The sequence below is a fragment of the Ischnura elegans genome, chromosome 6, assembly GCF_921293095.1.
Source record: "Ischnura elegans chromosome 6, ioIscEleg1.1, whole genome shotgun sequence".
Lineage (NCBI taxonomy): Eukaryota > Metazoa > Arthropoda > Insecta > Odonata > Coenagrionidae > Ischnura > Ischnura elegans.
In genome coordinates, this window is record NC_060251.1 from 31,001,173 (window position 1) to 31,025,733 (window position 24,561).

The 24,561-nt window shown below is 38.0% G+C and overlaps 1 protein-coding gene across 1 annotated transcript in view; it reads left to right on the forward strand.

Moving 5' to 3' along the window:
* LOC124160270 overlaps nt 1-15,762 on the forward strand; it is a 127,327-nt gene extending 111,565 nt beyond the window's left edge. The window contains exons 9-10 of the mRNA XM_046536093.1: nt 1,063-1,299; nt 14,883-15,762. Of these exons, the coding sequence (XP_046392049.1) occupies nt 1,063-1,299; nt 14,883-15,191 (546 nt within the window). The 3' untranslated portion in view covers nt 15,192-15,762. The remainder of the gene's footprint in view (nt 1-1,062; nt 1,300-14,882) is intronic.
* Nucleotides 15,763-24,561: the final 8,799 nt, after the last annotated feature.

The following is a 24,561-nucleotide window of genomic DNA, read 5'->3' on the forward strand; positions in this document are numbered from 1 at the left end:
CAAAATTATTGTTTTTGAATCCTTAAAATCATGTTTTCTACGTAAAACATCCCAAAACTTTATGGTAGGACCTCCATTTGCCCTGGGGTGTTTTCCATACACCCCGGACGGGCCCCTCCGGTAAAGCCCCCCCCATTTCAAATTCCTGGCTGCACTACTGGTGGTGAAGATCTGTCAGCTTGCCCAATCCCTGTTTTAGTGCTGTGTAGAGAGCACCTCAAAGTCTCCGCTCAGCCCATGGTATGGGACGTTGAGTTATGGTCACTTTGGTGTCTTTCGTTAACACTCTCCACACTGTGGACCATAGCTCTGCTGACTGAAATTTTTGGGTATTGTGTTGAGCCAGTCAGAATATGGTAAATATGACTTTAGTTTTAAGAAATGCAAAAATTCTATACATAATGTGGATATGCCAGTGAAAAGAGATATTTTGAGCATGGTAACACAAAATCTATTCAGAATATTAAGGGAACAAGAAAACAGTGCAATGTAATGGGCTGCAGTATCCGTGAACACCATACAGGTTTCTGTTGAGAATGTAAGCCCATTGAAGTGAATCCAGCAACCTTCATGATTGGATGAGTAAACGTTTTAATTTCCACAGCTTCCACTATCTGAAGACACTATGACAAGGCCTGAAGATAGTATGGTATTAAGAAACCCAAGTTATAAAGTAAAATTTATTTGTTTTTTTTTTGTGGAATGCAGTGTTTTAATATTTTGTCTCCAATGTTTAATTATTCAGTCATGAATATCCAATTTTTCCATCATGTTACACCTGAAGTAATCAGATTTATTTAGTTGAAGCTCATTTACTGATGCAGCTGACATAGTGATATACTGGGTTCATTGTTTCCAATTCAAGTATGTATTAAGTAAATCGTCAATTCTAATGCAATTGGCATTTGAAGATATTACTTTCCTTTCCAACTATGGATGAGGTTTCAGAGATACTAATTGTTTCCATTTATTGGCATTTGGATGCTTCTTATCTTTGGAGGATTTCAATGTGGGAACAATTTACGGTATTCATTGGTATCAGTTATCCTTTAAATTTTACAGGTGGAGGAAGCAATCATTCATCCAGACTATGACGCTGACACTGTCGACAATGACGTTGCTTTGCTGCGACTACCAATGTGGGCTTCGTCTGGACGAGGTGACGGAACTGGGCATGGACTTGCCTGCCTTCCAAGGCCAAGACAAGCGTTACCTCTCCGAAGGCTCTGCACTATCATTGGCTGGGGCAAGAGGAAGAGTTCTGATGCCTTTGGCACTGATATACTTCATGAGGCAGAGGTGGGTATGAGATAGAATATCAGTAGATGGGCTCATTCACCTATTTTTTTAAATCATTGTGATTTGAAAAATAAAGAGACTGCTGGTATCATATTGTTTTTTCAAGCCATCACCTGCTTCTTAAGGTATGTGTTGGGAAAAATCAACGGACTTAGCCCTGTTGCAGGTAAGTTGATGATATCAGTTACTCTTGCCGAGCTGCTCACCGCTATTCCTCACGTAGGTTTATGCTTACATTTCATATGGTTCGTTGTCGTTCACATGCTACTGAGCCATTGTTTCAATCAAGAATTGGGTATCTTATTAGAATGAATTGATGAGATGACACTCCAATGACATAAAATGTATTACTTCCAGAATAACTTTATGGAGAGCATTCATGATGGAATAATCAAAAATTGGAATTATGATTATAACAGAGCATGGTGAAGAGTCCTAGGCGAGTGTGGAAATTACTGAGTTTCACTAACTCATGAAAGGTGGGCGATAACTTTTGCATACAAATAATAATAGAAAATATAAGAATATAAATCTTCATCTCCGGGCCGTCGTGAGGGCCAGACGTGTTTGGCCGCGTTGCTCTTGGTGAAGGGAAATTTGCCTTGAAATGACAAAGTCTGGGAAGTCGGAAGTTACGGTCGGGGTTAAATGTTCCGTTTGTCACAAACACCTACGGAATGGAGTGCAATGTGGAGTGTGTAGTTGCTGGTTCCACTTTAACTGCTCTGGATCAAACTTGGAAGAATGCGTTAAAGAAGGATGGAGTTGCTGGAAGTGTGGAGTCGAGCGGGAGAGACAGCTCACCATTGAGCAGGAACTTCAAATCGCGAGGTTGACTACGGAGCTGGACGAAGCAAGGAGACGGATTGAAGTGCTAGAAGCTGAGAATAACAGACTGCGAGGGCGGATTCCCAGTGCTACAACAACAAAAACTCTAGGTAAGACAAGATGTGAGAGGTCTGAAGTTGATGTGAGATCATACTCACGATCAACAGCAAAAGGAAAAAGAAGTGGGATTGTTGCTGAGATGGACGTAAGTTCATCTGTGCGTAAAAACGGTGTTGGGTCGATGCATCAAAGTGAGCCCAATGATTCAGGAAAAGGAGGGGACATTAGGGATAAATTAGAAGCAAATGAGTCTCTAGTTGTGAATGGTGCTGGGACAAATGTACGTATTATGGGAGACTCTTTGCTGAGATTTGTTAGTGATTTTTGCCCGGACAACTTTCGGGTGGATTGTTTACCCGGAATTAGAACAGAGCATTTAGAGAAAAGAATAAATAATTTGGATGATCGGCGTGACGAAAAAGTGGTAGTATTGCATGTTGGTACCAACGATATTAAACATGCTAAATGTGACGATCACATAACTGGATATTTATGGGATTTGTGCTCCGCGGCAAGAAAAAAGTTTAAAAGTGCAACAATTATTATCAGTGGTATCTTAAGAAGAAGAAATTTCGACCCAAACAGAATTGATTATATTAATGAAGGGATTGAGTGGGTTTGCCAGAAAAAAGGACTGCTTTTTGTTGATCCAAACTGCTGGGTTAAGGAATATGATCTGGGTAGAGATGGACTGCACCTAAATAGAAGAGGTACTAAGAAGTTTGGAGGACTTTTATGTGATGTGGTAAACTCCGTTCTAATGAAGGGAAACTGAGTAGGGGTCCGGGAGATGTTGTTTTGAGAGATGTTAAAAAGACAAACAAGGTTACTACACAAAACTTGGACTATAATATCAATGTAAATTGCACAAATTTAAATATTTTGGATGGGGAATGCCAAGATTCAGTTGAGATGTTGGAGTCGTCGAATGGATATTTGAAATTACTACAATTAAATTGTAGAAGTGTCGCATCCAAATCAGTTGAGTTGAGTTCAATTGTCGAAATACAATGTCCGGATATCATCATTGGCACTGAATCATGGTTGAATGAGGATATAATGAATGATGAAGTTTTTCTGAATGGATTTACGGTTTACAGAAGAGACCGGGCCGGCAGAGGGGGAGGGCTATTTCTCGGCGTAAAGGAAAATATACATTGTCTTCTGCATAGGGTGGATGAGACCTATGAAATGATTAGCGTACTTCTGTTTCCAGGAACCGACAGGGAGTTGGAAATAACTGCGGTCTATAAGCCTCCAAATGACGGCCTAGGTATCCTTGACCGTTTAAACACATTGTATGAGTGCCACGTTGCGAGCGGGAGGGATAATCCGGTAATTATAGTGGGGGACCTCAACCTACCTCATGTGGACTGGGAAGCCCAAACTGCAACGGGAGGCGAGGCGCAGCAGAGAGTAAATGACCTTGTAAGGCTAGGGGGATTTTCCCAGGTAGTTAAGGACCCTACCCGTGGGGAAAATATTTTGGATGTGTTTCTAGTGAGGCCTATTGATATGTTTATCTCTTCCGATGTTCTTGACGGCATAAGCGACCATAAGGCGGTTTCCTTGTCTGTTAAGTGTAGAAAGTCCAAAAAACCCTTAAAAGGAAAACTGTGCAAGCAATATAGTAGGATGGATATGGTTGGTTTTAGTGATTTTCTAGCGGAAAGATTCTTGGGATGGGTAGGGAATGGGAATTGTGTAAATAAAGTATGGGAAAATTTCAAAAGCCTACTAATCGAAGGATCAGATCGATACCTTCCCTCCAAAATATTAAAAGCAAACCCCGATCCCGAATATTATAACGCAAAAATCAGAAGGCTAAAGCGTCGAGTGAGAAGGCTTCATAAGATAAGACATCGAGGGGGCGTATATTTAAGTGATTATAAGGATGCCTATAAGAAACTAAACGCCGAAAAATTAAAGGCCAAGGATACATTTTCGAGGAACTCACTAAAAGACCAGGGCTGGAGTGGGCTTTACAAGTATATTCGAAGGAGGCGAAAAGGGTATAATGCTCTAGAAAATATTTCTCTCAAGTGTGATGACCGTATCGTAAACGATAATTATTCAAAAGCCACAGCTTTTAAGAACTTTTTTTCCAAAGTGTACAGTGAAGATGAAGTATTATCACCAATAGTTGGGGAAGATCATTCGTTTGACTTTTGAAATCAAAGGCAGTGATATAAGAAATAGATTGAAAAAAAATAAAAAGTCACGCGTCCTGTGGACCTGACGGTCTTCCGGGGGAACTAATTAAAAGGTTGGGTAATTTTCTAGTTCCTTTTCTTAAACACTTGTTCACGGTAATAATTAACAATGGTGATTTACCCGATGACTGGAAACAGTCATACATAGCTCCCATCTACAAAAAAAGGCCTCGAGATAGTGTCAATTCCTATCGGCCGGTTAGTCTAACTTGCATCGTGTGTAAATTAATGGAGCATCTGATCGCGGACTATATCAAGGAGGTATTAAGAAAAAAGAACTGGTTTTGGGAAGGACAACATGGTTTCCGTAAGGGTTACTCCTGTGAAAGTCAATTAGCATCTCTTTATCAGGATTTGGTGGAGGGGCTTGAAAACAGGAAGCAAATTGATGGGGTTCTGATTGATTTCTCAAAAGCTTTTGATAGGGTAAATCATGAGATTCTATTTTAAAAAAATAAACGAGCTCGGCTTGGATGGTAGGGTCGTAAAATGGATAAATTCATTTACTGTAGGTAGATCACAATGTGTTAGAGTCGGCGATATTTTTTCCGACAAATTCAATGCCACTTCAGGGGTACCGCAAGGAAGTGTGCTAGGTCCTTTGCTATTTATTATGTACGTAAATGATATTAGTGGGAATATAAAGAGCACAATTAGAATGTTTGCAGATGATTGCATTATTTATAGAGTCATAGACAAAGTAGATGATTGTATCATCTTACAGAATGACCTAAATAATTTGGATAAATGGTCTAAAGAAAATAAAATGATCATCAATGCCAGCAAAACTAATCTAATTAGATTTTGGAAAGGTAGGAGTTGTGTACAAAATAATTACCATATTATGGGTGACTTACTGTCAGAAACCAAATGTTGTAATTACCTAGGAGTGACATTAAGCTGGGATTTGCAATGGGGAACTCATATCGAAAAAACTGTGACCAAAGCTTTCAGGGCGTTACATTTTTTGATGAGGACCCTTGGAAAAAGCTGTAAAAAAACAAAGGAATTCGCGTATAAAACGTGTGTTAGGCCCATTCTAGAATACGGGGCATCAGTATGGGATCCTCATTTGAATCGTGAGATCAAGCAATTAGCAAAAGTTCAGCGATTAGCAGCTAGATTTGTTTTGGGAAATTTCAGAAGGAAGGCAAGCGTCACGGAAATGTTAAAAACGCTGGGATGGAATTCTTTAGAATCAAGGAGGAAGAAAGCACGCTTGAAGTGTGAATTTAAAACTTACAGTGGTGATCCTGCGTGGAGGGAGGGGGATAGGGAGGAGGGATCATAATTGTAAGATTAAGGCCCCAAGGCAGCTGACAGATAGACTAAAATTTTCCTTCCTACATCGGGGGATAGAGGATTGGAATGGCTTACCCGAAGAAATTTTTTCTGAGCCATTTCCAACTCATGTCTCTATATTTACCAAAAGGGTAGATAAAATTGAATTTTGCGGGCTTTGTAATTGTATATTTTTAAAATTTTGTGTTTCTTGTTTTTTTTCTTTGGTCTTAGTATATTATTGTGTAGAAATGGATTTTGAGGGCAATGTAAATGTAGATATGTAAAGTATTTTTGCTGATTTGGTGCTAGGTATACGGAGACATGTATTGTGTAAAAATGGTTTTGCTGAGGGCTTTTTAAAAAATTTTGTGGTACTAAGTATTTTGTTTTGCATTTTGGTTTATGTATATTATTGTGTAATAACTTTATGTTACCACCCGACTACATGGTCGACTTGTAACCAATTATTTAATAATAATAATAATAATAATAATAATAATAATAATAATAATAACGGCACGGCAGCTTACGATCCGTCGGTGGCACGAAGCTGATGAGGCGGGCTCGTGTCATTAAAGAAAATACAGCCCAAAACGATCATCTAGGGGAAGAACTGGATCAGGCGATGACAACTAATGCCACTCCAATACTATGCTCGCCCTCACAAGATTCCGTGAGGGCTGCTAATAGAGGAGGTCATACCAAGCGAATAAAATGGACTCGGAAAATGAATGAAGATGTAATGAGAGCATTCTACCGAGTGAACAGGTGTGACGATCATCCCCTCCCCGGTTACAGACAGCTTCTTCACAGAGAGTTTACACGGATGTATCCAGACTTAAATCTTACCGAGCAAAATATAGCTGATCGGCGAGGTGTGATTCAGAGAAAGGGATAACTGTCAGCAGTTGATTTAGAATCCATGAGACCAGAAGTGGGGTTTGAGCTGGACCAGCGTGAAGCGATGGGAGATGTTGATGAGAGCCATCCCGTAGAAAACGATCAGAACACTTCAACAAACAGTCCCGTACTGGAAGATACCTATCATCAACTAGAAAACTCACAGGAATTTGAAAGATTCCATAGCCTCTTGGAACTCTATCGCAATACCTATCCGACTAACCGGCCAAACATACCAGTGTTAAAAAATATAACCAAAGCCCTCCCATGTATAGCCAAAGTCAATAGCATTTTAGAAAAACATCTAACCAATGTCCATGATTTGGATGAAGTGCATTTATCGATCTACTGTGCCGCAGTGACAGTTATTGAGTTAAATGGTCAGAGAACATATGTACCAAAACTGACGAAGAGAAATCAGACGAATATGAAATATTATAAACCCGCTTGGAGGATAAGATTGGAAAAAAGTATTGACTATTTCAGATCCAAGGCAGATGCCATAAAAGAGTACATGAAAGGAAGCCCATCGAAAAAATTAAAAAAGAAAGTGTTGAATATATGCTGTAATGAAAAAGTAGATATTGACGATCAAAACATCACTCAAAAACTCATTGAGTTAATGGACACATTCAGACAGAAGGCTAAACTAAAAGGGGCGAGGCTTAGAAGATATAATGAACTCACAAAGAGGAAAACACAAAACGAGATGTTCTGGAACCAACGAAAGAAATTTTTCCGCCAATTGGAACAATCGCCTGAGAGCCAATTGAATTCTTCGATAAAATCTGTTGACTCGCACGCTTTCCAAAACTATTGGCAATCTCTGTGGTCTACTCCGCAGAGTTTTAACGATAGAGCAATTTGGTTGGATGGAATAAAGAAACATCTGGAGGAAGTACACCCAATGTCTTTGGAAGGTTTCACTGCTAAGGATATTATGTTTAAAATCAAGAAGGCAAGCAACTGGAATTGTCCAGGACCTGATAAACTTCACAACTTCTGGATTAAGTACTTTACAGGAAGCCACAGACCACTAGCTAATAGCTTTACTAAACTTCTACGAGATCCGAAATTACTTCCCTCATACTTAACTGAAGGAAACACATATCTCTTATTTAAAAAAGGAGATCCATGTCATCCAAAAAACTACAGACCCATTACATGCTTGTCTGTTATTTATAAACTTTTAACTGCATTAATCTCTGAAAGCATCTACCTACACTGTGATACCAACCACCTCATAGGAGAAGAACAGAAAGGATGTATAAGAGATTCACTTGGTTGCAAGCATCAATTAACAATAGATGCTGTAATTCTGAAGCAAGCTCAGCGAAACCATAGAAACCTCCATGTAGGATATATTGACTATGCAAAGGCTTTCGACTCAGTACCCCATGATTGGCTGTTAAAAACAATGGAAATACATAAAATAGATCCGAAAGTACGGGAACTACTGGCTGAGATGATGAAAACCTGGAGAATCAATTTGCACCTTCAAAACCAGAAAATGTGTTCCCTAAACATCCGAAGAGGAATATTTCAAGGTGACTCACTGTCACCACTATGGTTCTGTTTAGCAATAAACCCACTGTCAACTCTACTAAAGAAATGTAACATCGGATATTGGTTAAATCGAAGCAATGGTACTAGAGTCAATCATTTAATGTTCATGGATGATCTGAAACTGTACGCCGAATCCAAAGAAAAACTTCAGGTACTCATCAGAACTGCGAAAACGTTTAGTGAGGATATATTTATGGAATTTGGACTGGATAAATGTGCCAGTGTTCACTTAAATAAAGGAAAACCTCAGACACCACTGGAATGTATAGACGATATAGAGATACTTCCAGTAGATGGGTCATATAAATACTTAGGCTTTTATCAAAATCATCGGATAGACCATACTGAATTAAAGAAAGCTCGAACAAATGCATATAAGAGTCGGGTGACGAAGATCCTGAACACAAAGCTATCTGGAAGGAACATGATAACGGCAATCAATACCTGGGCAGTGCCTGTGCTGGCTTACTCCTTCGGAATTTTAAAATGGTCTGACACGGATCTAAATGAGCTGGACCGACTGACTAGACGACTTTTGAATAAATTCCGATGTTTACATGATAAGGCTTCAGTAATTAGGTTATATATCCCAAGAAAGGAAGGAGGTAGAGGCCTAATAAATATTCTCCGACACTGCCGATCTCAGGAACAGTCAATGAAATCCTCCTTAAAATCGTCAAAAGATGCATTAATGAAAGCGGTAATAAAGGCTGACGTGGGATACACACCATTGAATTTTGGAGAGAACCAAGATCGGATTCAAATACCAGACCTAAACCAACAAAAGCAGGAATGGAAGTCTAAAATCTTGCATGGAAAGTTCCCAACAGTCATACAGGAGGATTGGGTTGACAGAAACGCCTCTCTGAAATGGCTCCAAGATGGCTATTTATACCCGGAGCGTGAAGGGTTTGTGATGGCAATTCAAGACAGAGTTATACGAACTCACAACTATGAAAAAAATATATTAAAACTTGAAATTGCAGATAAATGTAGAAAATGTGGGAAAACGGGTGAATCCATTGAACACATAACTTCGGGGTGCTCAGCTCTTGCTGGTAATGACTATCTCAATAGGCACAACCAGTTGGCCAAAATTATCCACCAAAACCTAGCAACTACCTATGGACTTTTAAAAAATACTCCACCATATTACAAATACCACCCTCCCGCCGTACTAGAGACAGATACACACATCCTATACTGGGATAGACCGATACTTACAGATAAAACCATAGATTACAATAGGCCTGATATTTTATTGATCCACAAATTACAGCAAAGAGCAAACATAGTCGATGTAGCAGTGCCACTAAATCACAATGTTGAGTCTACGGAAAGAGAGAAAATACAAAAATATCAGAATTTAGCCGGTGAAATAAAAAATATTTGGAAGTTGAAAGACGTCAGCATACACCCACTGATAATCTCTGCGGAGGGAGTCTTGTCTAAAAGATTCAAAAAAGAAGTTGAAGACCTGGGAATTAAAAAACAACTGATTAACCTCGGGCAAAAAGCTGTTTTACTACAGACCTGCCAGATCGTGAGAAGATTCCTGGGTCGGGCATGATCGGAGAGTGTAGGATAGGGTGAATTCTCTTCCTTAGCATCCGAGCCTAATCCTAAATTGACCTTGGGATAGGTGAATATTTCCAGCTGGTTTTAATCAGCTGAGACAGTGCATAAAAAAAATAATAATAATAGTAATAATAATAATAATATAGTTAATAATGACATATGTATGAAGTTTGGAATAGATAAATGCAGAAAATTAGAAATTAATAAAGGGAGATACGTTAAAGGGCAAGATATTCTTTTAGATAGCGGAAAAATCGAAAACATGGAAGAACATGAAAAATATAAGTATCTTGGCATACTGCAGAACACTCAAATCCCACAGAAAGAAATTAAGGAAAAAGTCACAAGAGAATATAAAAATAGGCTTCAACTTATACTTAAAACGCAGTTAAATAGCAGGAGTACAACAAAAGCCATAAATACATTTGCTGTTCCAACTTTAACGTATACATTTGGTGTAATTCATTGGACTAATACGGATTTAGAAGACCTAGATAGATTGACAAGGAAAGCATTAACAAATTACAAATCACATCATCCAAATGCTGCTGTCAAAAGGTTATACATTAAAAGAAAAAATGGTGGTAGAGGTTTAATACGCATTAAGAGCCTACATTACAGAATTATAGATAAATTTCGAAATTACTTTTTCCAGAAAGGCGAGACGACTAACCTCTATAAGTCAGTCGTAAAAAATGATGATAAAGCAACACCACTCCAGCTTAATGTCAGAGACAAATCAATAGATGAAGAAAAAATAGAGGAGCTAGAAGACACATGGAGAAGCAAGCAAGTACATGGCATACATCACAAATTTCTTCATCAGGAATGCGTAGACACCTCACTATCAAATGCCTGGTTACAAAGAGGTGAGCTATATAAGGAAACGGAGGGGACAATGGTAGCCATTCAGGACAGAGTAATTGGTACGAAGAATTATAGGAAATATATAATCAAAGACGGAAGCGTATTAAATGACTTATGTCGCAAATGTAATGCAAAGAGTGAGACGATAGAACACATAATTAGCGAATGTACGAATCTAGTAGGTAATGAATACACCAAAAGACACAATAATGTATGCAAAATTATTTATTTAGAAATAGCGTATGTTACCGGATTAAAAGTGGATCATGAACCATATTACCTTTTCACCCCTGTTACATTGCTAGAAAATGAAAATTACAAATTATACTGGGACAACACAATTTACACAGACAAACCTGTCCAGCATAACAGACCGGACATAATCTGGATTAAAAAAAAAGAAAAGCAGACCTTTATAATTGAAATAGCAGTTCCGGCTGACCACAACCTTAAGAAGAAATACGAGGAAAAGAAACAAAAATATCAAGACCTCGCAAGGCAAATAAAAACTATCTGGAAACAGGACGTGGTCACCATCATCCCCATAGTAATATCATCAACAGGAATAATACATTCATCACTCAATTTTGGAATTGAACAATTAAAAATTAAAAGAAACACAATATATAACATTCAAAAATCTGTAGTACTGGATACATGTAGAACAGTTAGATTGTTTTTAAATGAATTGTAACTTGAGGCAGCGTCTTGGCAAGGCCCGACGCTGGCAGACCTCCAAGTAAATCTTGTGGAATAAAGAATAATAATAATAATAATAATAAGTAATAATTATAATAAAGTAATAATAGTAATAATTTTCAAGTACCTGAAACAATCTAGCACATTATATCTGGCTGTAAGATGCTAGCTAATACAGAATATTTAAGTAGACATAATCAAGTTGCAAAAATTATCCACCAAAAACTGGCCTACCAACACAAGTTAATAGATACTAAGACCCCATATTATGTGTACCACCCTGAAACAGTGCTTGAAAACGGCGCATTTAAAATCTATTACGATCTGCCTATTCAAACAGATAAAACTATAGTTAATAATAGACCAGATATAGTGTTGATTGACAAGAAATATAGAACTTGCTACATAGTTGATATTGCCGTGCCACTGTCGCATAACATCGAAAAGACAATTACAGGAAAAATCAACAAGTACCAAGAATTGGCAATAGAAATAAAAAGAATATGGAATATGGAACAGGTTTATATAGCCCCAATTGTCATCTCAGCTACCGGTATCATTCCAAAACATATACAAAATAGTTTCAAAATACTCGACCTCCATCCAAATACATACATCAAACTGCAAAAGGCTGTAATAATTTCAACCTGTCATATCACGAGAAAATTTCTCAACCCAATTCAACGGTAAAGAGTTACCTTGGTGAAAACCCGTGCTCTTAACACTAAAGCTACTCAGTGAAAACTGAAGAAAATTAATGAACAAAGCAATAATAATAATATCCAATGTTAGAAATATTTTTCTGTTTGGTATTATGCCATATGTCCATTAATGCATCCCTAACCTTAATGGAAATCTCCAACTCAACCCATCTCCCTCCATTACGCCTTCTCCCATTCCTAGTGCATTGACCTCTGCCTCTTACTAGGGTAGAGCTCATGAACATTCCGCTGAGTGATGAAACTAGTTATGCAAGTGGGAAATAGAAAGTTTGTAAGTTTTTCAATGTTCTATAATGACAACAAACAATAAATTGAGTGATGCAATGGATCCAATTTCAGTGCATGTGTGATAAATAGATGAGTTATTTATTTTAGGCAGATTTTATGGAAACCAAACAGAAATCGTAAACAGCTTTTGAAAATTATTTGTAGAAAATAAAAAAGGATTGCATATGAACCAGAAATGAGAGCAGTCACATCAAGCTGGTGTCAGTAACCAAAATGAGATCAGAACGAAGGGAAGAGCAGAATGGACTCATCCTTACTCAAAATAAATATGTACTCTTTTTACATTTTGTTGAAAAAAAATTTCTTTCATGTAGCACATCCGTTGACATTTGATAGTTTAACAAAGGCACGAATTATGTCAATCATATATATATTTAGCTTTATGTTTCAACTAAATTCCATTTTCATTTAACTTGACTGATTTTATTTCTATGTCAGCATTTATTTTTTCTCACACCTGAAAGAGTGGTATGGTGGCATGACTGTGTTACATTTTGAAGGATATTTCAAAGGTAGGAGAACTGAGTGGAGAGCTGCGTCAAACCAATCCTAGGATTGTTGACCAGTGATAATGATGATGATCATCATGATTTATCAGTTTTATTTATCAGATTTATCGTGACCAGTAGTCTCTCCAAGGATAGGACTGACCAAGTTAGTAATAAGGAAGTCCTAAGAAGAGTAGGAGAGAAGAGCAGCCTCATGAAAACCTAAATAAGAAGACAGAACAACCTTATTGGCCAAATCTTGAGTCATGATGGCCTTATGAAGACAATCGTTGAGAGAAAAGTGGATGGCAAGAACGGAAGAGGAAGACCTCAAATTATTTATTTGGAACAGGTAAAGAAGGATGAGAAAGAGAAGAAATATGTTGGTGTGAAAAGATTAGCTGATAGGAGAATTGAGTGGAGAGCTGCGTCAAACCAACCTCGGGATTGTTGACCAGTGATGATGATGATGATGAGTGATTTTAACATAAGATCTTGCCACTTTCATCATAGTTATTATCAGGGCCGAATCAAATGGATGATCCTAGGGGCCAGGGCCCTGGGCCTCACACTAACCCAGGGCCACCCACCAAGCATATGCCTTCCGCCAGTATAGAGGTTGTTCGCACCATAGGGAGTCCTATACTATAGTCACCACTCGCTTGTTATTTGTTGTGTGCCGATTGGGCGAGAGTGTAATTGTATTAAGCTATTGTTTTCGTGGTTGTTGGCCATGAACGTTGGAGTTGTGAATGTGTTGTCGTGTTGGAAGGATCTCGAGCGGACCTGAGGAAGCCATCGACAGGAGCCTGACGTATTCACGTGAGTGGTGACAAGGCTGTAACCAGAAAATATTTTCAGGGGGGTTTATGGAATAGTAGACAAACATAAAATTATTTTTATAAGATAAATAAAATAGCGTATACCATAAATATATATATTTATTATAAACCCTTAAAGGAAAATATAAAAATATTATTATAAAATTGAATTTAGCCTTCTAGCTTTCTTTGCAGCGATCAAATGAATTAACTCCTCGGTGTCAATGTCAATTCTGCAGTCCCTCAGGAGGCTCATAAGTCACTCACCTCTCTACTAATTCACAGCACTCTAATTTCACACACTGCACTACAACTACACACACTGCACCAACAAATTCGCTTAGATAATTATTGACTTAAGTCGCATTGGACTACTAGATTTCCCTGTGCCGCTATATAATATCGTCGTGTGAGCACCAAGCGAGCGTAAAGTATCTATTTAATTTTTTTTTATTTCGGGGGGGATCAATCCCCCCTTGGTCCCCCCCCCCCCCCCCTGGCCTGGCCTTGAGTGGTGATTTGGATAGTGTGGGACTCTCCGTGCATGTACAAAATACAGTTCACTGTTAATACTGGATATGGGTATGGATATTGAACCTGTTGTCGTTACATTTTTTCATCTCGATTCTCAGGCAGCGTCAGGTCGAGACTCTTCCAACATAACGACACATTCACTACTCCAGCCTTAATGGCCAACAGTCATGAAAACAATGATTTTAAACCGTTACACTCTCGCCCAACAGGAGCACAACTAATTACAAGCGAGTGGCGTTTGTAGTATAGGACTCCCCATGGTGCGAACAGAAGTAAATCTCACGAAATCGGGAAAACAGAAAAAATATCATCACATATGAGAGGATTCGATGTGAAGGTGGGTTGTTTTTTGGTGAAAATTTACTTATCAACATTGGCGTTAATAAATGGTTAACAGTGCTGATAAAAACACTATCCATTGGCGATGTTAATTTAGCTCTGAATATTTCCTGAAAATTGTGTTACTTGCATTTCCTGTTATTGTGTTACAAATTCCATCGCCTTGAAACAGTAAGCCTCCCACCAAAATGGCTCCTGGGCTGCCCTCTTCTGAAAAACGGTCCTGGTAATTATAAACAATGACAATTACACTTGGGTCAGGTACTCTTCGCATTGTAAATATTTTATGTTTATTTCTTGAAAAATGATTGTGTAAAATCTACTTTGAAGAGACGATGCCATGGAGACAGATGTTCAATGTGCTTGAATTTAATGCCTATCTTCTTTTTTTTTCAGGTCCCCATTGTGTCCAATGAAATTTGTAGAGATGTGTACGAGGAGTACTACATTACTGGGAACATGTTCTGTGCCGGATACCGCAAGGGGAGGATGGATTCTTGCGCAGGGGACTCTGGTGGGCCTCTGCTATGTCTTTCTGGACGAGGGGGTGATGGATCGAATAGGAGATGGACCATTTTTGGCATTACGAGCTTTGGTGAAGGATGTGGTAAACGTGGCAAGTATGGAATTTACACCAAAGTGTCCAATTATGTTAGGTGGGTGCAGAGGGTTGTGAACGGTTTCTATGGAAACGGGAGGCAGTAACAGTGCTGAGTGAAGAAATGTGAGAAATAATGTGTGATATAATACCTGAAGATTCTCATTCTTTATAGCATGAATTGGACTAAAATGGAGGGAAAAACATGTCAGTTATAGAACATTTTGATCATGAACCATTTTTCTTCATTTCTTTTGCACATTGATGATCGCTTGAAGGATTCAGTTAAGTATTTCATTATGGTACAATTAAGCATCGCTCAGCAACAGGAAGTCTTCTCTTCTGAGCACTGGGTGCATTTTGCCTCACATTTTATTTGTCTGTGTCAATTTGTAAATGGGACCTAAACTTAACTGCAAGGCTATCTTGTTAAGAGAATGGGCAGTGGTCTTTGTGAAAAAACAATCAATAGTGCCTTTCAAATGTTCCTTTCATAGCAATGGGAATATTTTCGTAAATACTGTATCAGTAGAGATATATAGTTTATGCTATAAGTATTTCTAAATAAATTAGCCTGTATGTTATTATTATATATATTTTGTAAATATTTATCAGTAAATAACATGATGATATGCCTAGCTTTAATGTATAATTGATAATAAAGCCATCAGTGAAAATTGCAAATGACTTTCAAATTATGGTTTTATATACTTATTTCTACCAAAAATGTGGAAGTCCCAGGAATGGTCCCTGAGGCTTGGTAACTGAGCCAATTCTTCAAGTTTTTAAAAACTTTATTCTTGAAAATTGTTGAAAATTGAAATTAAAGCACAGAATATCATCTTCATCGACCTAAACTATTAAACTGAGGATGTTAAAAAGGATTATGTATAGATCAACGCATTACTTGAGTGACAATACTAAGGATTGGATATATTTCGGAACCATCCCATGCATAAGAAATATGGCTCCGATATTGAAGTAAAGTGAAGAGATTAAGCTGGCATGCTTAAGAGAGAGAAAAATGAACTGTTTCTGAAAGGCAGCAACCGATACCTACCCATTTTCCCTTTCCACCTTCACCGAGGTGGGTCACACGGAAAGGGGAGTTTTCACATCACAAGGCATCTGCTGTCTGAGTATGTAGAATAATTTATTTTTCTGCTTGAGAATTTGAAAGGGCCAAATATTATATGATTCACATACTTAGTATGTAATCTTTATTATAGCTGTGAAAATGGATATACTAAGGGCTCTCCCTTGTAGTTTGGATACATATATGACTTCAATGGTCGACATATTACTTGGGGTTAATTAATTTCAATTTTGCCTATGGAACTATTGAAGACACATTAATTTTCATTCATCTCCGACTTCTGACAATAACCATCAATGATCCTCATTATATTTTCCTTCTTACATTAGGCTAGACATTCATAATAGAAAATTGGATTAGAATATATTGTAGTATCCATTGCTGTATTGCCTGATTCAAAAATCATCTATTAATCACCTAATAATCACCTATTTAAATTGATTAAGGTAAGAAAGTTTCCTTAGTTTGATAGGGTATTAATAATCCTTAATTAACACGTTAAGTGCGGCAGCCGTTTTCAAAATTCGTTCCCGGGGGCGGAAATACTTTTTCTTCGTTTTTGCATTCGTTAGGGTATATGATGCAATGACCACCATCTAAAATATATTTTATTGCTCTTTTTTCTGAATTATGACGAAAAAATTTTATGACGCACCGTGTGCGTCATCCGCCATGGGTAAGGTATATGGTGATAGGCAACCCGCATCACATCACCACTCGCGGCCGCCCTCATTTTTTTAGCTAAAATGTACTGCTGTATTCGCTATAGAACTTCATTTTAGATATTTTATTGGTTTATATACTTTTAGTCGTACTTATTTTTACTGTGTACTCAATTTACAGCATACGGAAATTTAAAATTTTGCAACAACTGGTTAACATCTTCCAGGCACTATTTGCGTCGTTACTTTACATCTGATGGTAGTGATGAAACATAGGGTTCAATTTTAGGCCTTAAAATAAAGATTATTAAATAATAAGAATAATGAATTAAAAATATCAAATATTTTATTAGTCTTATATTACAAATATGCATGGTATTCCCTGAAACAAGGTTCAAGACATAACCCTGGTAGCTCTTGGCACTCTGGGCAGAATGTGCTAACATCCTTTCTCATTCCTTTGCTGTAGCATACCCTGCATCTTTTACGCTGACTTCGTTTTTCAGAACTTTTTGATGGTAAGTGGTTCTTTTTATTTTCCCCTAGAGGCTTTGGTGCATCTCGGATCATTGGTATAGTGTTCTTATATATCAATGAGGCGATAACATTATCACGAAACTCAAGTAGACTACGTGACCTTCCTCCATACTTCTTGAATAAGCAATATGCATTATTCATCACTAGGTTTAGCAAATGCAAACCTAATTTCATGTACCATCTCAACGATTTCCTTTCTAATGGATAATAAGCCAAAAGTTGATCCATCCTATCAATTCCACCCATGAATTGGTTATATTTCACTACCATTTTGGGCCTCCTGGATATAGTGCCAAACTTTGTTTGTACGTCAACAAAGTCTGCATCATGCTCTGATGATATGAGCAAAATCTCTCTCTTGTCTCGCCACTTCATCACACTTATTCCCTCATTAGTGTGTCTGCTGAACGACTCTCCCCTCTTTAATTACTTATTTACTACATCTAAAGGGTTATTTTTTCGATTCCCCTGAAGTGTCCCAGTAACGTATGTATTGTTTTGCAAAAGATGCAGACACAAATTAACGGAATTATAAAAATTGTCCATATATACTGCATGCCCTGCGTTGAGAAATTTTTGTAATAAATATTTCACTACTTTATCGGTATGTCCACGCCCACCAATGACACAATCTTGAGCTCCTGTGTAGACACAAAAATTCAGCACTAAGCCAGAGGGCTCACTCAGCACATATAATTTTAATCCATATTTATGTCTCTTACTCTTGATATACTGCCTGAAGTATAAGCGTCCTCTCCATAGAACCATAGATTCGTCCAAGCTCAAGTTCTTTTCAGGATAGTAAATCATATTCATATTATTTACAAACGCGTCAAGTACGGGGCGAACTTTATAAAGTGGATCTGTTGGTATTGCATCATTTTCTTTAGGGTTCCGGCTAAAATGCAATGCCCTCAAAATGAGCATAAAACGGTCCCTTGACATGTTTTGACGGAAAATTGGAAAATCGTATAAGTTTGATCGTTTCCAATAGTAAGGAATACGATTCAGCCGTATATTGCCCATGAGGAAAAGCAGCCCAAAAAAACCTCTAATTCATCCCTCGTCACGTCTTTCCATTCGGTAATACGCGAACGAGGTAATGGACTTATTGAAAGTATGTCCACTGCATTGGCATTCGTCTCTCGGATTATGATATTTACAAACTCGTCATTGGCAACTAAAAAGAAAAAATCACTTGGGTCCTGACCTGTAAGTTCCACTTTGAGTCCTGGTCTTCCAGTGAAGGGAATTATTATAGGATTTTCTTTGATTTCACTCCAAATGAAAGAGGAGGGGCTATCAATGCGCCCGGGAGAGGAACTAACTGGGTGAGGAACAATCACTTCACTCCCTGCTTCTCCTGAGCTGTCGTCTGACTCCGTGCTCTCGTCCCCACTGCTGGAGGAAACATTGTATTCTTCATCGGAGTCTAGCACAATTTCGCGGATGACGTCCTCTGATAATTCCCTTGCTTTGCAGCGCTTCTTTGTGCTCCCTTGACTTCCAGCGTGTGATGAGGACGGGAGGAGATTATCTGGTATCTATGCAGAATGGTCAAAAAGAAATACAAATTAGTCTATCAGTAAAAACATGCATAGTCTATCGATCATAATACATATACTTGGTCTCTGGGGACTAAACTTCTTAAACGGTTTTGTACAGTAGGGTAGGAAGAAACATCTGTAAGATTGAAGCCATGGTTTGGCGGATTGAAGGAAAGGCTACGAAAAAAATATCATAAGATCTATATTGTATGTAAATAGAGCTACAGTAGTTATTTCGGTTGTAAAAATTATTAATACTTACAGAAACATCTCTCACTTCGCAATCAGAAGGCGATGTCCTTTTCTTTGACCTCCTACTAGTAGACATTGCCAAAGTAGTATCCTCCGACCCCTATATAACAATGTTAAAATAGATGAATTACTTTTAATATAATAAATACATCAGTAACGTAGTTATTAACATAAAATTATTTATGAAGTGAAAGGTACTTACCGTAATCTGCGTGTTCACCAGAACTGAGGAATTCACCGTCTTCATACAACGGTTTACGCACTAGTAACTGCACAATACTGCAGAAAGTTACACGTAACCACATTAAAACCTGCACGAAGCACACCTAATACTTAATTATAACGTTTATACATTTTAAAAGAAATTTTATATCGGAATATATGATATTTTATTTCACATACATTGAAAAAAGCAGTCACATATGACGTTCAAATTCATTTTATCGCTAAGGATATACTAATTGACAAAATTAGAAACGAAAAAATGTTTGTTATAGTAAAAACTAAGAAGATTACGAATATATAATCAAAAAGAGCATTCCTGTGAGCGCAGAACGCCATCTAATTATTACAGATAGAAGTTACGCTTGACGCATATGGTGCGTCGTCCGCCCCTGACAAGGGTACAATCATGACGCACATGTTGCGTCATCCGCACGCAAAGTGTTAAGCCAAGTGCTACCTGCTAGCAGGATACTCTACGCTACCGCCATGCTCGGCAGCAAGCAGCCTGCAACGTAGCGGCGTTCATAGCCTCACATCTAGATGGTCTTAAACAGCAGCAGCCAGACGTCATACAAGCTTTTCCCAGCATTTACTCTTAGCTGTCACATTTTCGTGTGCTTGAAAATTTTCACTTTTCATTTGATCTCGAAAAATAGATATCGTCATTTAAAAATCTAAAAGTGTGGAATACATACTTCAGGAGGAATAATATTTCGATTTAGGCAATAAAAATAAAAGGAAACCACCATATTTAAATTTTCAAAGAAGAGAATAAGAAAACTGTCAAGGAACTTCATGAGTAAGGCAGAATCTCAGCATGGAAGGTTGGTCTAACATACTTAATAATGGAATTCTTTTTCAGATTACCTCAAGACAAAGCTGCCATTCAGTGTTTAACAGCTTATTAGCAAATTGGGCGATTCTTCCATTCAATGCAATTTAAAGGATATCTTCCATGCTCACTCTGCTATATTTTTTCTTCTCCTCTGAGGTAACACTTAACCCATTTCTGCCCATCATAGCCATACGGCTTCATCCTGCATAGTGGTACCATTCTGAGCATATGGGGCTCTTGAAAAAAAACCCAAACTCCTTTTTGAGGATGGATTGTCACAAATACATCATTGAAGCTTGCATTAGTTTAATCCACTAATTTTTTATTTACGAAGCAGGTCGAAATTAGCCCACTAACAAAGAGAGATGGGCACAAAATGGAAATTCTATTTGGACACTTAATGTCTGTAAATTACATTCAAGTATGTATAGTAAAAGTAAATAGGAAATTACATTGTATATAATACTTTGACTTTATTTTATCCAAAAATGTGATTGTTATAAATTTTCATCCTTTCTGTCAAGGTCTCTTGCAGACTTTGAACGAAATTATATTCTGACACTGTTACCACCCCGCATTGGTATAACTAGAAATATGCTTTGGGGGAGGGGGGGATGGAATGGTCTTGGGTTTGGATCCCCACCCCTTAGGCAACGAGGGGTCTGGGAAAATAAAAAAATCATATGCTTGGAAATATATTATAAGTTACAGTGCCCGCTTGCTGTTTTTTGCGTTAGCTTGGTTTTGTTCTTGGGGTAACAGTAGGTCCTGGACGCGGAGTCACGTCTGGTGAGGGTCTAGTATCTGACACCCCTAGCAATCTCATGGCCTGAGACGTGGTCATCGTGGGAAAGAGCGGGTAATGCAAAGTCTTGCAGCCTTTTCCGGCCAATAGAAAGACACCGAGAGGGTCGCGAGACGATGCGAGTGCTGGAGGTGGCTGGGAGGGAGTGGACACTCGGTGGAGTCTCGCGCTGTGTCAGAGGGAACAATGTATTGTATTTTTGCTGAGTGCATTAAAAGGTGCTGAATCAGATGTCTACTTCTCACCTTACTGTGCCTTCTCCGAGGGGATCGGGTTGGTGTGGTGGCTATAGTGTTGGCTTCCCACCCGGCGGGCTCGGGTTCAAATCCCGGCGGTGGAAGAGAATTTTCAGAGACTACCCGATCCCTGATTGAATGCTTGAGTGTTGTGTAAAGGACATTTCAAGCGCAACACTCCGTCCGTCGGATGGGACATTAAGCCGTAGTCCCCTTGGTGCTTTTCATTAAGAGCAGGCTAATGCCGACGCCGGGTTTCTCTCTGCCCTTCCTTACCTGCCCTTCGCTCATGGCGCAAATGACCTCAGCTGTCGGTCGCCTCCCCGAAATACCATACCATGTGCCTTCTCCGAACCCGGTCCTTACTATTAAGCTCAGTGCTTAAATATGCATCATTTTGGCACTTAAAATTCAACTTTAAGTAGTTTCAGTTATTGTATTTCTAATATATATAATAGTTAAATTAATTTTTTTGTTTCTTTGAGGCAATACCCCTCATCACCCATAGTTACGCCACTGACACCCAAAGTAGCTATATTGCTACAGCTCATTCTGAAAAAACAAGTTAATGTATCACCAGAATAATTTAATGACCACATGAGCAGCATACCTAAATATCTTCACAATTGCAAGCAGAAAGTTTTCTGGGAGAACATGGGTTCATTGAGGGTCATTCCACATCTCGCCCTGACACTCACCGACTCAGATTTTCATGAAACTTGCTACGGCTATTCATTTTGGTATGAATAGAGATTATGTGAAGTTTTTGCATCCAAGTGACAATGGTTTATAAAATATGGAAAATTGAAATTTAATAATCATCCCTGGTGTACCGCAACACGCTATGCACAGGGATTTTTAGTTTAGTACATCACTCCATTTCTTTAGGATGAAAAGACATTACTTTTTTGTGCAGCTAGGAACTACAAAATCATGCTGTGACTATGACTAAATATTCCCTGTACAAAATAGTTGAGCTGCAAAAAAATTAAGTTTATGAAAAAATTCCAATTGTACCAATTTGGTTTGTGTGCATCCATAGAGAAAGCCATGCAAATGCAGCCATATGGTTTGGTTAAAGATCATAAAATAATCAGCAATGTATGAGCTAAGGTCCTGAAAAAAGAAATCATGAGTCTGGCACTGTTTTTGCTACTGAAAATAACTGCTATTGCTAGTCTCTGGAAAAAATAGCAGTTAGATCAAGAGACTATAAGAAAATGAAATGACATATTGTACAGGAGAGATAAGCTGCTACTTCTGTTGCTAAATTATTTGCTTACAAGCAAACAATACTGGACTATGCATTATGACCACGGACTGAATTAACTTGATGCAGAACCCGAGAAGAATTCCTCGACATCAAGCAGGATATTTGTAGCAATTCGAAAAGAAAATAGTGCCCATTTTTTTCACCAAGAGCCCCCAAAGCATGGTAGGGTGTGTATACATGGCCACAGTGCGATGGGTGGAAATGGGTTAAGATTACTTTTTAATGCAACTGAAAAAAATTAACTTTTTTAACGCTATATAACGATTATGACATAATAGTCTATGATAATGGCTCCTTGAGTAGAAAATGGATAGTTAATCATCATAAGAATGTGCACCATCGTATCATCAATCTCATGCTACCAGGATTGTTCGAGCGGGAGTATTAATTTTTGAAATTATTACATGGTAAACTTTTGCATATTACATTTATCGTGATCTTAGGACAAAAAGGGTACATTACAAAACCGGTTGTTATAGCATAACATGAAAAATATTTTGAAGTGCTAAAGGGAATTCTCGTCACATTATTTGAAGGGAGAACATTTCTCAATTACATCACATTAGTTTTTATTTTCAGCATCTATGTCTTTCATTTCATAAATAGTCTTTTTATATTGCATTTATGAGTCAGGAATGACCCAATTTCTGCATTGTGCCATCACTTTCCAGGCTTATAGGGAATTAAAAATAAAATACGAAGACAGCTGAGGGCCAACCTGAAAGTTCCTTAATAATAGTCCCAAAAAAATAAATTTATTTCTTATTCATTTGCTTCTGCTATAGTGATGCTTAGTTGATCTTCAGCCAAATTTAGTCATTTTTGTGCTTCTAATGACCCAATTAACACTTAGATATGCCTTGCAAGGGTGTACCCAGAATCAAAACTAGGGGGGAAGAGGAAACAAGCTGTGGTCGTTCAAGTTGTAACTGTTTTGTACAGAAAAGGATTGTGAAACCAAAATTTTAAGGAAATTATGACAGCAATTTATTATTTTTGTAATTATTTGCTTGAAAAAATGATGATTTTTATTTTAGTCTTATACTAGTATCGTTTTTCTACAAAAGAAAAAATTGTTCATAACTTTTATTTTGAACTATATTTATTTTCACTTCAAGGGGGGGCAGTTGTCCCCCCGCTGGGTACGGCTATGATGCCTTGCATGAATTAAGGAATACCTTCAAAATAAGTCTTTAAAAGTATTTCTAGTTTTGAATAAAAGTGACATTCGACTCAGCACGCAGACTATGGATACTCCGGACGCATGAAAAGACCATAAAGGCATGGTGTATTGTATGATTTAATAATTAGACTTCCTTACATCGATGACCGTTGCTTTGATTTCATAATCAACCCACCTTTCGCTGTTCCATCATCGCGAATTAAATTCGTGAATTGCTGCCCGCGAAACTCGAGCGGCGGAGCTTGGAGGGGCAAAATAAAAAAGTCACAATGTCTGGACAACACAATCACGTAGACTATTACGTAAGTTTCACCTTTGAGAGACGAAAGGAAGACCCTCAACTCTGTTGGCGATCCCTTCATTTCGGTTTAATGACGATAAACTGCTTAATTCGTATCGCTACAACGTACGTAATTCCATCGAAAAGATGTTCCTTTAATGTAGTCCAATCATGACGAAAAGATTGTTACATTGTAAAGCTCGTGCCCAGTGTAAATCAGCGGAAAACATAAAAATACATAATTGGGAAGAAACTCCTTGCGAAAAAGGCTATAGAGTGATTTCTCTTTATTCTGGAAGCATATCTGCTCTGCGTATTCGAATGAGATTCCTCATTCACACTATAAAAGATTTGATAATTTCTCTATAATATTTGAATACTTTAAAAGCGGTCAAATGATCTAACACGCCGGCTACGTCGCAAAAGTTGGAAAAAATTCATCTGAAACCATCCCATAAACATCGAAACGGAACGAAAAAATGAAGAAGAGGAGGGAATCCATTGAGGAGACATGTCAGCTGACAAATTTCTCGTAAATGTATACAT